This window comes from Geotrypetes seraphini, chromosome 3 (genome assembly GCF_902459505.1).
Source record: "Geotrypetes seraphini chromosome 3, aGeoSer1.1, whole genome shotgun sequence".
Classification (NCBI taxonomy): Eukaryota; Metazoa; Chordata; class Amphibia; order Gymnophiona; family Dermophiidae; genus Geotrypetes; species Geotrypetes seraphini.
Window position 1 is genome coordinate 367,066,359 of NC_047086.1, and position 15,253 is coordinate 367,081,611.

General features: G+C 46.0%; 1 protein-coding gene across 3 annotated transcripts in view; it reads right to left on the reverse strand.

Moving 5' to 3' along the window:
* The window catches only part of LOC117358202 (two pore calcium channel protein 1-like), a 77,638-nt gene extending 63,469 nt beyond the window's left edge, over positions 1-14,169 (reverse strand). For 2 of the 3 annotated variants that reach the window (XM_033939832.1, XM_033939831.1), the window contains exons 1-3: positions 13,706-14,169; positions 6,722-6,804; positions 788-902 (exon numbers count right to left, since the gene is read on the reverse strand). In XM_033939832.1, coding sequence (XP_033795723.1) covers positions 788-902; positions 6,722-6,804; positions 13,706-13,813 — 306 coding nt within the window. In that variant the 5' untranslated portion in view covers positions 13,814-14,169. The remainder of the gene's footprint in view (positions 1-787; positions 903-6,721; positions 6,805-13,705) is intronic. The other variant, XM_033939833.1, reaches the window with a different exon arrangement.
* Between the last annotated feature and the right edge of the window lie 1,084 nt (positions 14,170-15,253).

A 15,253-nucleotide genomic window follows, 5' to 3' on the forward strand; every position in this document is an offset into this window, starting at 1 on the left:
TCTTCCCTACCATGAGTCTCATCCCTTCGTAATTCCCTTTTCGGAAGTTCAGCGCTGTGACCATCGTTCTGGACCGATGTTTCTCCCCTGCAGAAAATCATATTGTGATCGCTGCCTCCCAGCGTCTCTTCTACTTCTACATCTTTACTCCTCTTCTTCCTTTATCTTGGAACGTTTACAGATTTTTCTTTGCAAGGGGTAATCAACAATTCAAATTATCTCTTCCTTCCAAGAAAGGGATAAAAAGAGTAAAGATTTTTACTCAATGTCTGATTTTTATGCTCTCTCAACTTTGGAATGATCTTCCATTCCTTTTAAGGAGTTCCGGTTCACTCCAACTTTTTCGTAAATCTTTAAAAACTATTTTATTTGCTAAACACTGAAAATTAATCTTACGAAACTTAGTCTTATTCTTTATGATTTTTATTTGTTAAGTTAATTACTGTAAACCAAGTCTAGCTTTCTTGGACTGATGTCTCTGTATATAAAGCCAAGATTAGATTATTATGTTTTACCAAATTTTATGCATAGGTCACTGATTGTACAGTTCTTCTCACGGATGTGCGGTATACAAGAATAAACTTATTATTATTATAATAATTATTATTAGTTAGAGGTACACTGTTCTCAAAGTTTTACCATCCATTATGTTTTATAACTAGGACCTTATGGAGACCAATGAGATGAGAAAGAAACGTGGATACGTTACAAAGATAGTGAAGGTATATGCAACATATGGCAAGCGTTTCTTCACTTTCCATACAATTCACCCCACAGAAAAGCTTACCAAAAATGGAAGTGAATACAGAGCAGGTTCCTCAAACAAAGCCAGGGAGAGGTCTAAAATCATGAACAAGTAGGTAGCTGCTTGCATAGCCCAGTGGTTGTAAAAATAGTAAAGCCTACAAGACAAAGATATACTGAATTAGGAAACAATTTTTCAATCATTATCCAACTTAAACAGACCTCATTTGGTAAACCAAACACTTTTAAACAAATTGTGAGTAAAGGTTTTACTAGAATAACTTATGCTACTATAAAATACAGAGTTAAATGCAAAACAAACCCAAAAAAACAAACCAACAAACAAAAACAAACCCACAACAAAACCCCAAAAAAACGCATTACCAGAGGTTGTGGTAAGAGCAGATAATATAGTTGGTTTTATGAAAGATTTGCACAATTTCCTGGAGGAAAGTCCATAGTCTGCTATTGAGAAAGACATGAGGGAAGCCACTGCTTGCCCTGGATAGGTAGCATGGAATGTTGCCACTCCTTGGATTTTGGACAGGTATTAGTGACCTGGATTGGACACAGTGATGACAGGCTACTGGGCTAGATGGACCATTGTTCTGACCAGTAAGGCTATTCTTATATTCTTTTGTTCCTGGAGTAAAAGTCCATAGTCTGTTATTGAGACAGACAAGGGGGAAGCCACTGCTTGCCTTGGATCAGGAGGACTGTTGCTGCTCTTTGGAGTTTTGCCAGGTACTAGTGATCTGGATTGGCCACCGTTCTGACCGGGCTACTGGATTAGATGGGCCATTGTTCTGACCCAATAAGGCTATTCTTATGTTCTTACCCTGCACACTTTAATAGTACATTGGCAACCTGTACCTAGAATGAGACAATGTTACATCATCAGGCAGACTTTTGTCAATTTAAGAAACTGCTGAAGTGACATCTTTTTTGCCAGATGAAATATGCCTCTTAATGCTGCGGACTTTTGTAGTTTTGACTGGTAATCAGCTTACCTTTCTTTTGGAAATTTAACGCGATGATATTCTTGCTGATGGATTTTATTCTGGTTTGTTGTATTTATATACAAGTGTTTTCTATTTTTGTATCTTGAAATTATGTATGTTATGTTGCGATCTGCCTTGTATAAAGATGGAATATAAATAATAAGCTATAATAGCTTGAAATAAATAAAACAAAAAAATGTAGAAAATTAAATAAAATCCATATAGGTTCATTTTAATAGTATTTGTTGCAGAGTTATTCACTGCATTCAATGAACTAGGATAAGATTTAGGGCTCCTTTTTACGAAGGTGTGCTAGCGTGTTTAGTGCATGCACCGTATTAGCACACGCTATAGCGCGGACTAGCTGAAAAACTACCACCTGCTCAAGAGGAGCCCTTCGTCTTCGTAAAAGGAGCCCTTAATTTGAAGAAATTAGCAGTTTTATATTTCAGTTTTTACAAGCCAAGCCACCCCTAACACTGACCCCCCCCCCCCTCCCCATACCTTTTGTCAAAATTCAGGCAGGAGGGATGCCCACTCCCTCCTGCCTTGAAGGGACCTATCTTCAAAATGGCAGCCCTTCATCCCCTCATGGTGCATCCTGAGGTGCACTGGGAGGGGGTCTAAGGACCTGATTGGCTCAGCTAACGAAAGCCCCTCTCCTGGGAGGGGTCTTAGGCCCCACACAGTGTATCACCAGCAAACGCTCGAGGGACTCTTTCCTTCCAGTTACCCTCTGCCTGGGAAGTAAAGTTTTGTCAGCATGGCTATGCTTTGGGACAGCAGGTTTTCTAGGGGGAAGGCAGTAAGACAGAGCTCCTAGCCTTCTGTTCCCTGTCCTGTGAGGAACATTCTTCCCCCCAGGTTCCTGATCTTTTCTGTGTGTTTTCAGCTGGTTTTGATTTATCCTGCTGTGAAACGTTCAATTGTGCTCTGAGTCCTTCCTGCATTTGAGCTCCACCCCTTTCCTTAACCCTTGCTGTGTCAAGATTGCCTGACCTGAGGGCTAGCAAAGGATTTATAAAAGGAATTATAGAGAATTGGAACAGGTATTCTGTTCTTCTCTGCCATACCCTCTCTGTTCTGCCCTGCCTGTCTGACCTTAGCACTGGGGATAGAGTTAAAGGGCAAGTTCATTGGCTTAGGAATAGGCACATTTTCTTTAGTGGCAGGGTTTAAAGCAAATTTTGAGCCAGTGACAGGGGCTTTCCTACCACAAGATACATTTGTTGCTTTATCTCTAAATGCAGCCTATGGCCTGGCTGCCCTGGGTAAGAGAGGGAGAAGGGAGATTGGGGCAATAGCTGGAAGGGAAGGCAGGATCCAGTGAAGGATTTTTGAGGAGTAGCATAACCACGGCATATCAGAAGGTATCAGAAACAGTTGCAGTGAAAAGTGAAAGATTGAAGATATGACAGTAGGAGAGAGAATGCTGAGAAGATGGGTGGGAACTGGATCAAAGGAACAGGTAGTGAGTTTGGAGGAGGAAAGAAAATGTGCAGTTGGCGATTTTAGAAAAGGAAGAAAAAGTGGCATGGTTTGAAAGGGGAGGGGGGGAAGCATAGGTGACCTGGTTGAGAACTCAAGGTTAATCTTGTGAAACAAGTCATGAACCTCTAAGACCTTCAAGAAGCTCATGATATCAGCATCTAATATAATAAAATGGTAGGACGCGTATGCACACTAAAAAAACGTGTTCCCTGATCCGTCGCGTTTTTTTTAGTGCGCATGCGCGGGTTTACGTCACCAAACTCGGCAACTTGGACAACAATCGCGCTTATGCTCAAGCCGCCACCACGAATCCTCTCTCGAACCGCACCAGGATCAAGAGAGGAGCTGCGGCGGGGGCTTGAGCATAAGCGCCATTGTTGTCCCCCTACCTAGCTGCGAGGCTGCGGCGGCCTTCCTCACGGTTTCACGGTGCTTGGTCCGCCAAACAATTCCTGCCGTTGACCAAATTTGCCCCACCGTTCCTTCCCTTCCTCCATCAGGTACAGTTCAGCTCCGCCTATGTTAAAAGCAGCTGCTTTGAAATTGGAGCCCTGCCGCCACCGTAACACGTTCCCTCTGCCGCGGTCCCATATGTCAGAGAAGGGGCGGGACCAAGGCAGAGGGGAAAATGCTACGGCAGTGGCAGGGCTCCGATTTCGACGTGGCTGCTTTTAACATTGGTGGAGCTGCACTGCACCTGATGAAGGGAGGGAAGGAAAGGTGGTTGTGCGCTGTTGAGCCCCTCTGCACGGGCCCAAACCAAAAAAGGAGCCAGGACTCTTCCCAACCTGCGCCACCAGACCCGACAAAACGGCCCTACACTCACAGACCCGCGAGCAGGATTGCCATGGAAACCTAACCGGAATTACATGCAGTCGCGCAAGGGTCAGTGAGAGGGGATCAAGGGTCAGTGAGAGGGGATCAGGAGCTAAAGAGAGATTGAAAAAAACAAACAAACAACAGTGCACAAGTAGAGAGAGACACACACAGACAGTCACAGAAGGACAGGGGGCTAAAGACGCAGATTGAAAAAATAACAAAACACAGAGGACAAGGAGAGAGAGAGACACAGACACTCACAGAAGGACAGGGGGCTAAAGAGACAGATTGAAAAAATAACAAAACACAGAGGACAAGGAGAGAGAGACACATGAAAAAAAATGACAAACAGACATACAGCAGCCAAGGAGACAGACATACTTACATACAGCGTCCAAGTAGACAGACAGAGAGACAGCAAAAAAATACAAACAGCCAAGGAGACAAACAGAAAAAAATAAAAATTACAATGCCCAAGGATAAATTCAGGAAAAAAAACCTTCCAGACATACAGTGGCCAAGGAGTTAGACTGAAAAAAAGGGATACAGACATACAGCAGCCAATGAGACAGACAGACTGACAGCGACCAAGTAGACAATCAGCAAAAAAACACAAACAAACACACAAAGCAAAAAATTAGAAACATACAGCGGCCAAGGAGACAGGCATGCAACAAATAGGAAAAATAAAAAAAACTTTTAATAAATCAACCATACATGAAGAAGGAATAAAAAAAAAAAGGGAAAAGACACCTACAGGGAAACACAGGATCAAGAGCATACAGAGAAAACAGAAGTTTGCAGGAATCAGGAACATATAGAGAAAGGAGAGCAGAGACCCCTGCAAGAAGAGAAAAATAGCAAAGAGACTGGGGATGAGAAAGAGAGCAGAGATGCTTGCAGGGAGAAAAAGCTAAGCAGTAATGTTACAGCTTGAGAGTGCAGACTGAGGAAGAAAGCAGAGACAGCGCTACACAGGGAAATGGAGGGAGGAAAGAGACAGAAAGAAAAATACAGACAGACATAAATTCTAGCACCCGTTAATGCAACGGGCTTAACGACTAGTAATACAATAAAGTATCTTAAGGATTGTCTGAAGAGTAGGGGTAAATGCACTTCAGACATATCGACAGACAATAGGGTAAGACAGAGACATTGGGATAAGTAATGAGGGGCTGCATTGAAGCAAATTAAATGAACAGTTGAGAAAGATATATTGAAGTGGTCTTAGTGTATGGTGAGCTAGTTCAGATGTGGAGTGAAGCAGACAGTCAAAGGCATTAAAGGCTTGGGAGAAGAGCCAGACTTGTAGGATTGAGTTTGAGTATTGGGACTACTACTAAAATGGCTCACTAGCAAGTGCCACATCGTGCGATTCCCTTTGAGGATGCAGATAATCTACTATGCTGTGTTAATGTGTATGCATATTTATTTATATGGTACACTTCCCCCTCCTAATCTGTGATTTCAGAATCCACAGATTCAGTTATTCGCAATTTTAAAACAAACAAAGGCATTTAAATTTTTGGGGCTATTTTAAGCCCTGTAAGCCCCCCTTAAGTCTTACCTGGTGGTCTAGCGGGTTTTCAGGGCAGGAGCGATCTTCCCACGCCCCATGCAGATTGTTTATTGGAAATGGCTGCCTTGAGCTCTCGTCGTAGTCTCGAGAGATTACAGGAGCTCAAGGCAGCCATTTCCTGTGAGCGAGCTGCATGGGGGAAGAGCGTGGGAAGATCGCTCCTGCCCTGAAAACCTGCTAGACCACCAGGTAAGGCTTAAAGGGGGGGGGGCTTACAGGGCTTAAAATAGCCAGGGGGAAGCGGAGGTTAGGGGCAGAACCGGACCGAATATCATTCATGTTTTTTTAATATTTGTGGGTCGGCTCTGCCCCTAACCCCCGTGGATATGGAGGGAGAAGTGCAGTTTATTTAGGAAGTGAGAAAAATAAGAAACCATAGAAATGTAACGGCTACATCAAAATCCCAGAAAAACAGCAAAACCTTTGAACTAATGCAACAAATCATGTACCTATAAAAGTATTATCAACAACAAGATATGCCCACCAGTGAACTCTTGTGGAATGGGCTTATTAAGTAGGTTTCACTATTCAAAAAACAAAACAAAAAAAACAAAACAAAAAACATGGAAACATGATGGCAGATAAAGGCCCAATGGCCCATCTAGTCTGCCCATCCACAGTAACCATGATCTCATCCTCTATCTATCTATTCCACGCTTTCTTGAATTCAGACACAGTCTCGGTCTCCACCACCTCTTCTGGAAGACTGTTCCACTGCAAATGTTTTATATAATCCCCTAACACAACACAAACCCAATCATTACAGCCCCACCTTCATCCCCCCTACCATGCATGCGCTGGCAGAGTCATATCCCTTCCCAATGGGTCTTCAACCATCTCCCCTATCATGTGTATATTTCTGTTACTGTAGCATGTCATTGCTATTACTAGGATTTAATTTACCTATCTCAAAAGTTTACCTCATTGTTTGTATTTTACAGTTACATTTGGTCATTGTACTATTTTTAAACCATTAACACACGTTGTTTATGTCAACCTGAAAATTTCCTTGGGTGAATCCTTTCACAAATCCCAATATAAATCAAGAAAGCTTAATAAATAAATACGTTTTAAGAAATCACCTTACCTGACGGCTTGTGGTGAAGTTTCAAATGGAATGTTTCTATTGTACTGGGCATCATAAACGTAGGCAGCTGCAAGGAGAAGATCCTGTATAAGTATACAGAAAGAGAAACCATTCAGGATGGCAAAGGTACACTAGAAGCCCCCCGCTTATCTACTTACTTAGACAGACCAAATACGAATGCCATTCTTTCTGAAATTTATTTCTCAAGCTGCAGTTTTCAGTGTCATAACCAAAGAAATTAAGATTGTTTATTGGAAGCTTCTTTAACAGTGGTTCACAGTCCTGTTCTGGGGGGGGGGGGGACCACCAGCCAGTCAGGTTTTTAAGATATCCCTAATGAATATGCATGAGAGAGATTTACATTCCTCTCATTTCCATTATATGCAAATCTTTCTCATGCTTATTCATTAGGGATATTCTGAAAACCCAACTGGCTGGTGGTCCCCCAGGAATGGTGATACAATATAAGAGCTAAATAAATATGAATCTTACCTATTTATACCCATCTATATTGTGATGGGGCCATCCCAGGCGCAAGTATTAAGCTCTTTGGAGGACCACTCTGGGATAAACACAGCAGAGAAAACAAACAAACAAACAAAAAAATCTCTCCACCAATAATTGCTAGTTCCAAGTTTTATTATCCAGTCTAATTGCACTGGTTCTAAGACAGCCACATCGGCTGATGAGGCTTGGAAAAGATTTATCACAAACAGAAGTTTTCTTTTACAGCAAGTCCGTTCTTCAATCAGGAAAGAACCCCCCCCCCCAAAAAAAAACAAAAACAAAACCCATTTCCTTTTAAACAGGATTGCTCTTTCTCATAGTTCTGCTGCCAGGCTTTGCACAGTTCTGGGCAGCACTCTGGTTTCCAGAACCCAAATACAGGAGTTTAGCTCCACTCTCTTTAGGCTTGGCCCAATTATTGTTTCTTCAGGAAGTTCTCCCCACCTGAATACCTGAATTATAAATACCCCCGATACCCTCTTATTTCTGGGCAGGGGCTGGAAACTATCTACCCTTGTTTTAATGGTCTAAGATTCCCCTCCCCCAAAAGTTCCCACTATCAAATGTTCTCGCAGCTCTGGCTTCACTTGATCCATCTGCTAGTGGGCTTATCACTCTGCTCCCCTGCATTTCTCATCTGCGTACTTCCTCACTTGAATGCTCTGCTCATCTCAAGTACTTTAAATTTGATGAGGGTCAGCACTGGCCTCACTCATTGAGTCTCAATCTCTTTGTTCACTTAAGTAAATACAGTGTTCCCCCGCGAATTCGCAGACTCAGTTATTCGCAATATTTTCTTCCGGTCAGAAAATACAGGGAATGAGTCCGCGAATCAGTCTTCTGCACAGCTGCACAGCTGATTCCTCCTCCTCCTCCTCTCTCCTCCGGTCGGCCAATCAGCCTTCTGCACAGCCGATTCCTCCTCCTTCCCCCCATGGTCAGGCAATGAGGCTTTTGCACAGCCGATTCCTCCGCCTCTCACCTCATGGTCAGCCAATCAGCCTTCTGCACAGCCGATTCCTCCTCCTCTTCCCCTCCCCTGGTCAGCCAATCAGCCTTCTGCACAGCCGATTCCTCCTCCTCTCTCCCCCGGTCGGCCAATCAGCCTTCTGCACAGCCGATTCCTCCTCCTCTCCCCCCCGGTCGGCCAATCAGCCTTCTGCACAGCCGATTACTCCTCCTCCTCCTCCTCCTCTCTCCTCCGGTCGGCCAATCAGCCTTCTGCACAGCCGATTCCTCCTCCTCTCCCCCCATGGTCAGGCAATGAGGCTTTTGCACAGCCGATTCCTCCGCCTCTCACCCCATGGTCAGCCAATCAGCCTTCTGCACAGCCGTTTCCTCCTCCTCTTCCCCTCCCCTGGTCAGCCAATCAGCCTTCTGCACAACCGATTCCTCCTCCTCTCTCCCCCGGTCGTCCAATCAGCCTTCTGCACAGCCGATTCCTCCCCCCCCCCCCCCCGGTCAGCCAATCAGCCTTCTGCACAGCTGATTCCTCCTCCTCTCTCCCCCGGTCGGCCAATCAGCCTTCTGCACAGCCGATTCCTCCTCCTCTCCCCCCATGGTCAGGCAATGAGGCTTTTGCACAGCCGATTCCTCCGCCTCTCACCCCATGGTCAGCCAATCAGCCTTCTGCACAGCCACAGCTGCACAACCAATCAGTCTTCTGCACAGCCGATTCCTCCTCCTCTTCCCCCCCCCGGTCAGCCAATCAGCCTTCTGCACAGCTGATTCCTCCTCCTCTCTCCCCCGGTCGGCCAATCAGCCTTCTGCACAGCTGATTCCTCCTCCTCTCCCCCCATGGTCAGCCAATCAGCCTTCTGCACAGCCGATTACTCCTCCTCCTCCTCTCTCCTCCGGTCGGCCAATCAGCCTTCTGCACAGCCGATTCCTCCTCCTCTCCCCCCATGGTCAGGCAATGAGGATTTTGCACAGCCGATTCCTCCGCCTCTCACCTCATGGTCAGCCAATCAGCCTTCTGCACAGCCGATTCCTCGTCCTCTTCCCCCCCTCCCGGTCAGCCAATCAGCCTTCTGCACAGCTGATTCCTCCTCCTCTCTCCCCCGGTCGGCCAATCAGCCTTCTGCACAGCCGATTCCTCCTCCTCTCCCCCCATGGTCAGCCAATTAGCCTTCTGCACAGCCGATTCCTCCTCCTCCTCTCTCCTCCGGTCGGCCAATCAGCCTTCTGCACAGCCGATTCCTCCTCCTCTCCCCCCATGGTCAGGCAATGAGGCTTTTGCACAGCCGATTCCTCCGCCTCTCACCCCATGGTCAGTCAATCAGCCTTCTGCACAGCCGATTCCTCCTCCTCTTCCCCCCCCCCCCCCGGTCAGCCAATCAGCCTTCTGCACAGCTGATTCCTCCTCCTCTCTCCCCATTCGGCCAATCAGTCTTCTGCACAGCCGATTCCTCCTCCTCTCCCCCCATGGTCAGCCAATCAGCCTTCTGCACAGCCGATTCTTCCTCCTCTCCCCACCAGAGCATACCGAGTATGATTTACTGCACCTGCCAGCACCCCAGCTGTCCTCTCCTGCTTTTTTACAAACCCGCATTCACGGTTTTTCAAAATTTGTGGGTGTTCCTGGAACGCAAATTTTGGGGGGAGTGCTGAACAGTAGTCCCTGGTTCACTGCCTGTCTCCTTTCTATTCCGTCACTCCTTCTGCCAGGGACGTTACTCCTCACAGTTCAAATTATACATGACCCCTCTGGATTAAGGCTTGCAGGCTACACCCGGGACTTGGGTCCTACCTCCTCTCAAAATGGGCCCTCCGCTTGAGCTCCAGGCTTCACCCCTCTTCCAATCTGAAATGTGGAACAATCGACCAGTTCTCTCTTCTTTTCACTGAAAGATCCTCCGTTGTGATCCCACGTCTCATTTACTCTGGCCTTTAGGCATTAACCCCCCTCCATTACAAAGCCGCGCTGGTGTTACGGCGGTAACAGCTCGGATGCTCATAGGAATTTTATGAGTATTGGAGCTAATACCACTGCGGCCAGTAATTTAAAAATAAATAAATAAATAACAAAAACAAACAAACAAACCAACTAATGCAGCTTCATAAAAGGGGGGTCTTAAAAATTTTGGGGGTCCTTTTATTAAGGTGCGTTAACCGATTTAGTGCACACTAAAGATTAGCGTGTACTAAATGCTAAGACATCCATTATATTCCTATGGGCATCTTAGCATTTAGTGCATCTTAATAAAAGGACCCCTTTGCTTTAAAAACAGCTGTTCATACATTCCACCAGAACGTGCAGCCCGGATGGGGATTACTGAGTCGCATTCTTGCCCGAAATGCAATCAGGCTCACGCATCTTTGAGTCGCATGTTTTGGGCCTGCCCCGCAATCCAACAGTTTTGGAGACATCTTGGCCTATATACCACATCGCTTTGGGGACGGCGATGGCTTCCGCAACTGAGGGCGTTATTTGGATTTTATAATATAGCCTCGCCCAAACCCAGGGGAATGTCAGCATTTATCTCCAGAGCCCTTTTGATGGGAAAAAAAGCCATCCTCACCAACTGGCTCTCCCGTGATCCCCCATCATATGATCAATGGAGATCCCTAATGATAGTGCACGCAACACTGGAGAGACGTATGATGGCAGACTTGACTCTTGGCCCGGGTCGCAAATTTTGTCAGGTGTGGGAGCACTTCTGGCAGGACCTCACACCGCGTGCTCGCAGTAGACTTTTGAATCTTTAAGATTTTATTCCCACTCTCAGCTGTTGGACTGGCCATGGATTCTTGGGGAGGGGAGGGGAACTGATTTTATTGTTGAAAATGTTATTTCCTGAATGGTACTACTGTTTGTATTTGCTTCTTACTGCTGGAATAATAAAAATCATTTAAACATAAAAACAGCTGTTCAAAATTAAAACCTTTGGTGGGTCCTTTTACTTAAATAAACACCCTCACACTTCCTGCAAATTTTGCAAAGTTGCTTCAGGACACCATAAAAGATTTACAGAGAGAAGTGCCTTCAAGCATTAGAACAGCAGAGAACGGGGGCAAAGTGTGCTTTAACGCTACAGACAGGATAGGAAAGGGGATGCAACTGGTTTTATGCTCCAGGACACCCAGTGCAATTCCTAACGAGAACCTAACTTGTTGTCCAGTGGCAAAGTAAGTTTAACCTTTTCCTGTCGTGTGTCCCAGATGACGGGACATTCCAGAAATGTCATTTGCCATCGTGGATAAACAGTCTGTGTGGACTAAGAAAGAGCCAGGAACACAAAATAGTTGAATTTACAGACTTATGACTTATTTACATTATGTTTACAATAGCCGTAAATGATAATGGTGAATAATACAAAACTTTGCTAAAATAATTACGATTGGAACCAGCGTAACGTAAAATTTATTACGAAAGGAAAAGGTTAATAAGGAAAAAAGAAGGGGTTAAAAAAAGGGGACCCAAAGAATCCCAAGTTTTACTCCCAAATCATGGCCTTCAGTCTAACTGTCCCACAGTACAATAATGTTGTGTTAATACTCTGCACTATGCATGGTGGTAATGATTTCACGTTTCATAAATATTCTATCTTGAGTAAAATGGTGTGGCAGCCATGTTAGTCCACTTTTAAAGGTAATATCCTATATAATAAAACCGCTAGCCGCGCATGCGCAGTCCAACTTTCGTGATCTGTAATCCCTGTTCCATGTTCAGTAGGTCCGCGGCCAAGCAGGAGTGCACATGCGCGAGTCCCCAGCTCCTAGCTACACGCGCAGCACTGGCCGCCATTGCTGGACTCCCTGCTCTTCAGTAACTCAGCAGTGGATAAAGACACTGCCGACACCGCCGGGAGGGGGGGGGGGTCTGGGAGGAGAGGGATCGCGGCCACTCAGCGCCCCCACCGAAGAGCCCAGCAACTTTCGCGCCGCAGCAGTAGGGAACAAGTCGACGACTCCCCCCTCCCGCACCAACCGCTGCCGCTCCTGTTTTAAGCGACCTGATGAGGTTCGCGGCCGGCTGTAGCGAACCTCGCAGGCCACTCTCCACATGAAGCACGTTCCCTCTGACGCGATCGCGTCAGAAGGAACATGCTACCATATGGAGAGCGGCCTGCGAGGTTCAGTACAGCCGCCCATGAACCTAAGCAGGCCGCTTTGAACAGGAACAGGAGCGGCAGCGGCGGCAGGAAACATGGATGCATGGAGGAAGGTAAGAACGGGAGGGGAAGCCAAAAAAGAAGGGCCCTGGAGCAGTCAGAAAAGTGAGCTGTTTTGGTGGGAGGGTTGTGCTGAGTGCACGAAGCAGGCAGGCAGCCATTGCACAACAGAGGGAGAGACAAAGGGGGCTGCTTTGGGGGGATGGATGTGCTGGGGGTCGACAGCAATCATGGGGGGAACAGAAGAGGGCCACGGAGTAGGCAGGCATGGCACAACTGGGGGCCAGGGGGGGAGGGAAAGGGGGCTGCTTTGGGGGATGTTTGTTCTGGGGGAAGACAGCAATCATGGGGGGGGGGGACAGAAGGGGGCCAAGAAGCAGGCAGGCATTGCACAACAGGGGGAGAGGGAAAGGAGGCTGCTTTGGCAAGCAGGGGGCCAGGGAGACAGACAGAAAGAAAGACGCACAGACAGGGGACCAGGGAGAGACACAGACACAAAGAATGACAGACAGACAGCATCCAGGGAGCGAGAGAAATAAAAAACAAAAAACAGACATACAGACATCTACTCTAGCACCCGTTATTGTAACGGGCTTAAACACTAGTACAGAAATAAAACAGAAGGAGATACCTTTTTTATTGGACGAATAATGCATTTTTTGATTAGCTTGCCAAGGTAACCCTTCTTCTTTAGATTAGAAAGGGTTACTTTCCAAAGCTAATCAAAAATGCATTAAGATAGTCCAATAATAAAAAAAAGAAATCATCACCTCATCTCCTTTATATTATTGTTTTATTTCTCTATATTACAAATGTTTCAAGCAAAACAAATGAGCTCTTGTACCACTCTAGGACATCGGGAACCCAGCTCTGAAGCCCTCAATGCATGTGCAAAACAAGTCCTACATGAGATATTAGGAGGACTTCCAGTGAGACTTAGAAGCGCAGTACTCAGAGAGAGGGGCGATTTCCCAATTAACGCGGCCTTTCACAAAGGCGCGATCGAGGTTTCTATGGCCGGCGTGGTAAGCGTTCCGACGCTCATAGGCGGAATAAACTTCTACCGCGGCTTTCTAAAAGGGGGGAGGGGCTGAATGCACTTCTGAAGGCAGATTTTGTAAAAACCTGCGCAGTCCCTCCCACATAAACGCTCCAGCGATGGTTTCAACTTTCGAAGACCCCTAGCCTTAAAAAAACCGACCCAAAACTTCAGGGTTTTTTTTTTTTTTTTTTCCTAAGTGGGGAAGAAGCGATCTAAAGCAAAATTGTTCTGCCGTTTCCTTCGTCAGCAAGTGATCAAAGGCTAATTGAGGAGAGGCAGCTCCACGTCCAACTTCCTGCCGGGACCCTACCAACTTCTTACCTCGTCCGGAGAGCCGGCGCTGCCCCTCGTTCCTCCTTCCTTCGGGCTCTCGTTTTGCACGCAAATCAAATCGTCACTCGGGCTTTTCGGGGCAGCGTCGTCGGACATCCTTGTGGAAAATTTTTTCCCGCCACCAACAGAGTTTAGAGCAGGGCAAAACGCTTCCGAGAAAAAAAAAAAAGAGCGGGGGTTGGGGGGCGCCGCGCGTGGCAATCTTTAGATAACGCGTCGATTCTGCTAAACTAAGCGTCGAAATGTAGCCTCGCGCATCGTCTGTCTTGCTGCCCGGGGAGGGCGACGAGGGTGTCCTCTGCCTGGCAATTGCCCTCCGGTTGAGCACCCTGGGCCGTCAAGGACCGTCTCCTCGCTTAGGTTTCACAGCCATGATTTTTGACCTGTCATGTGACTCTTGGATGTAAAGGAAACAGCTCAGCAGGATAGATGGAATTCCAAAACCACTCTGCTTTGGAAAAGAAGACAAGAGTAACATTTTAACCAGTATCTGCCTTTAAAAAAAAATATAGCAAAGAAGAACAGCGACCCCTTTAGGCTAATTGTCTGCCTTTCCCCAGGTAGCGACCACAAATGGAAGAGTCCTACGAGACAGTTATTTGAATGGAAGGTGCAAGAAAAGAAACGAAACTAAACCTTATATAAAAAGAGAGCTTGACACGGTTTACAGAAAAAAAAAAAGTAGCAGAGAGGCTTTGTTACTATTTTGATTTAACTTTTGGATTTTCAGGTCTGACAGAAATTAAATTGGGAAAAAAAGAGAACTGCAGATCGTTGACGATGAAATGCAATGAAGCTATGATTTGAGTTCATTTGCACTCCAAAGCAAGGACATCCACTGCCTTGATTAGCGATTCTATTCTATCTACTGTAGTTTCACCCTTGTTACAATTGCCCATACTTAAAGAACTTTAAATAAGTAACGCTCAAATTTAATTTTTTTCTTGGTTTTGCAATTTTATAATTTCTTTAAGAACATAAGAAGTTGCCTCCGCTGAGGCAGACCAGAAGTCCATCTTGCTGGCGGCCCATCAGGTCTGAACAGTGTCCTGACTGATTTTGTAACTGCCTCTAGTCCTATCCCTATAACCTACCTCTACTCCTATCTGTACCCCTCAATCCCTTTGTCCTCCAGGTACCTTCTTTGAAGACCTGTAGCGTGCTCCTGCTTATCACATCCTCCGGTAGCGCGTTCCATGTATCCACCACCCTCTGGGTGAAAAAGAACTTCCTGGCGTTTGTTCTAAACCTTCCCCCTTTCAATTTCTCTGAGTGCCCCCTTGTACTTGTGTTTCCCCGTAATTTGAAAAATCTGTCCCTGTCTACTCTTTCTATGCCCTTCATGATCTTGAAGGTTTCTATCATGTCCCCTCTAAGTCTCCGCTTTTCCAGGGAGAAAAGCCCCAGCTTCGTCAGTCTGTCAGTGTATGAGAGGTCCTCCATACCCTTTATTAGCTTAGTTGCTCTTCTCTGGACTCTCTCAAGTACCGCCATGTCCTTCTTGAGGTACGGCGACCAGTACTTTTTTTTTTTAAA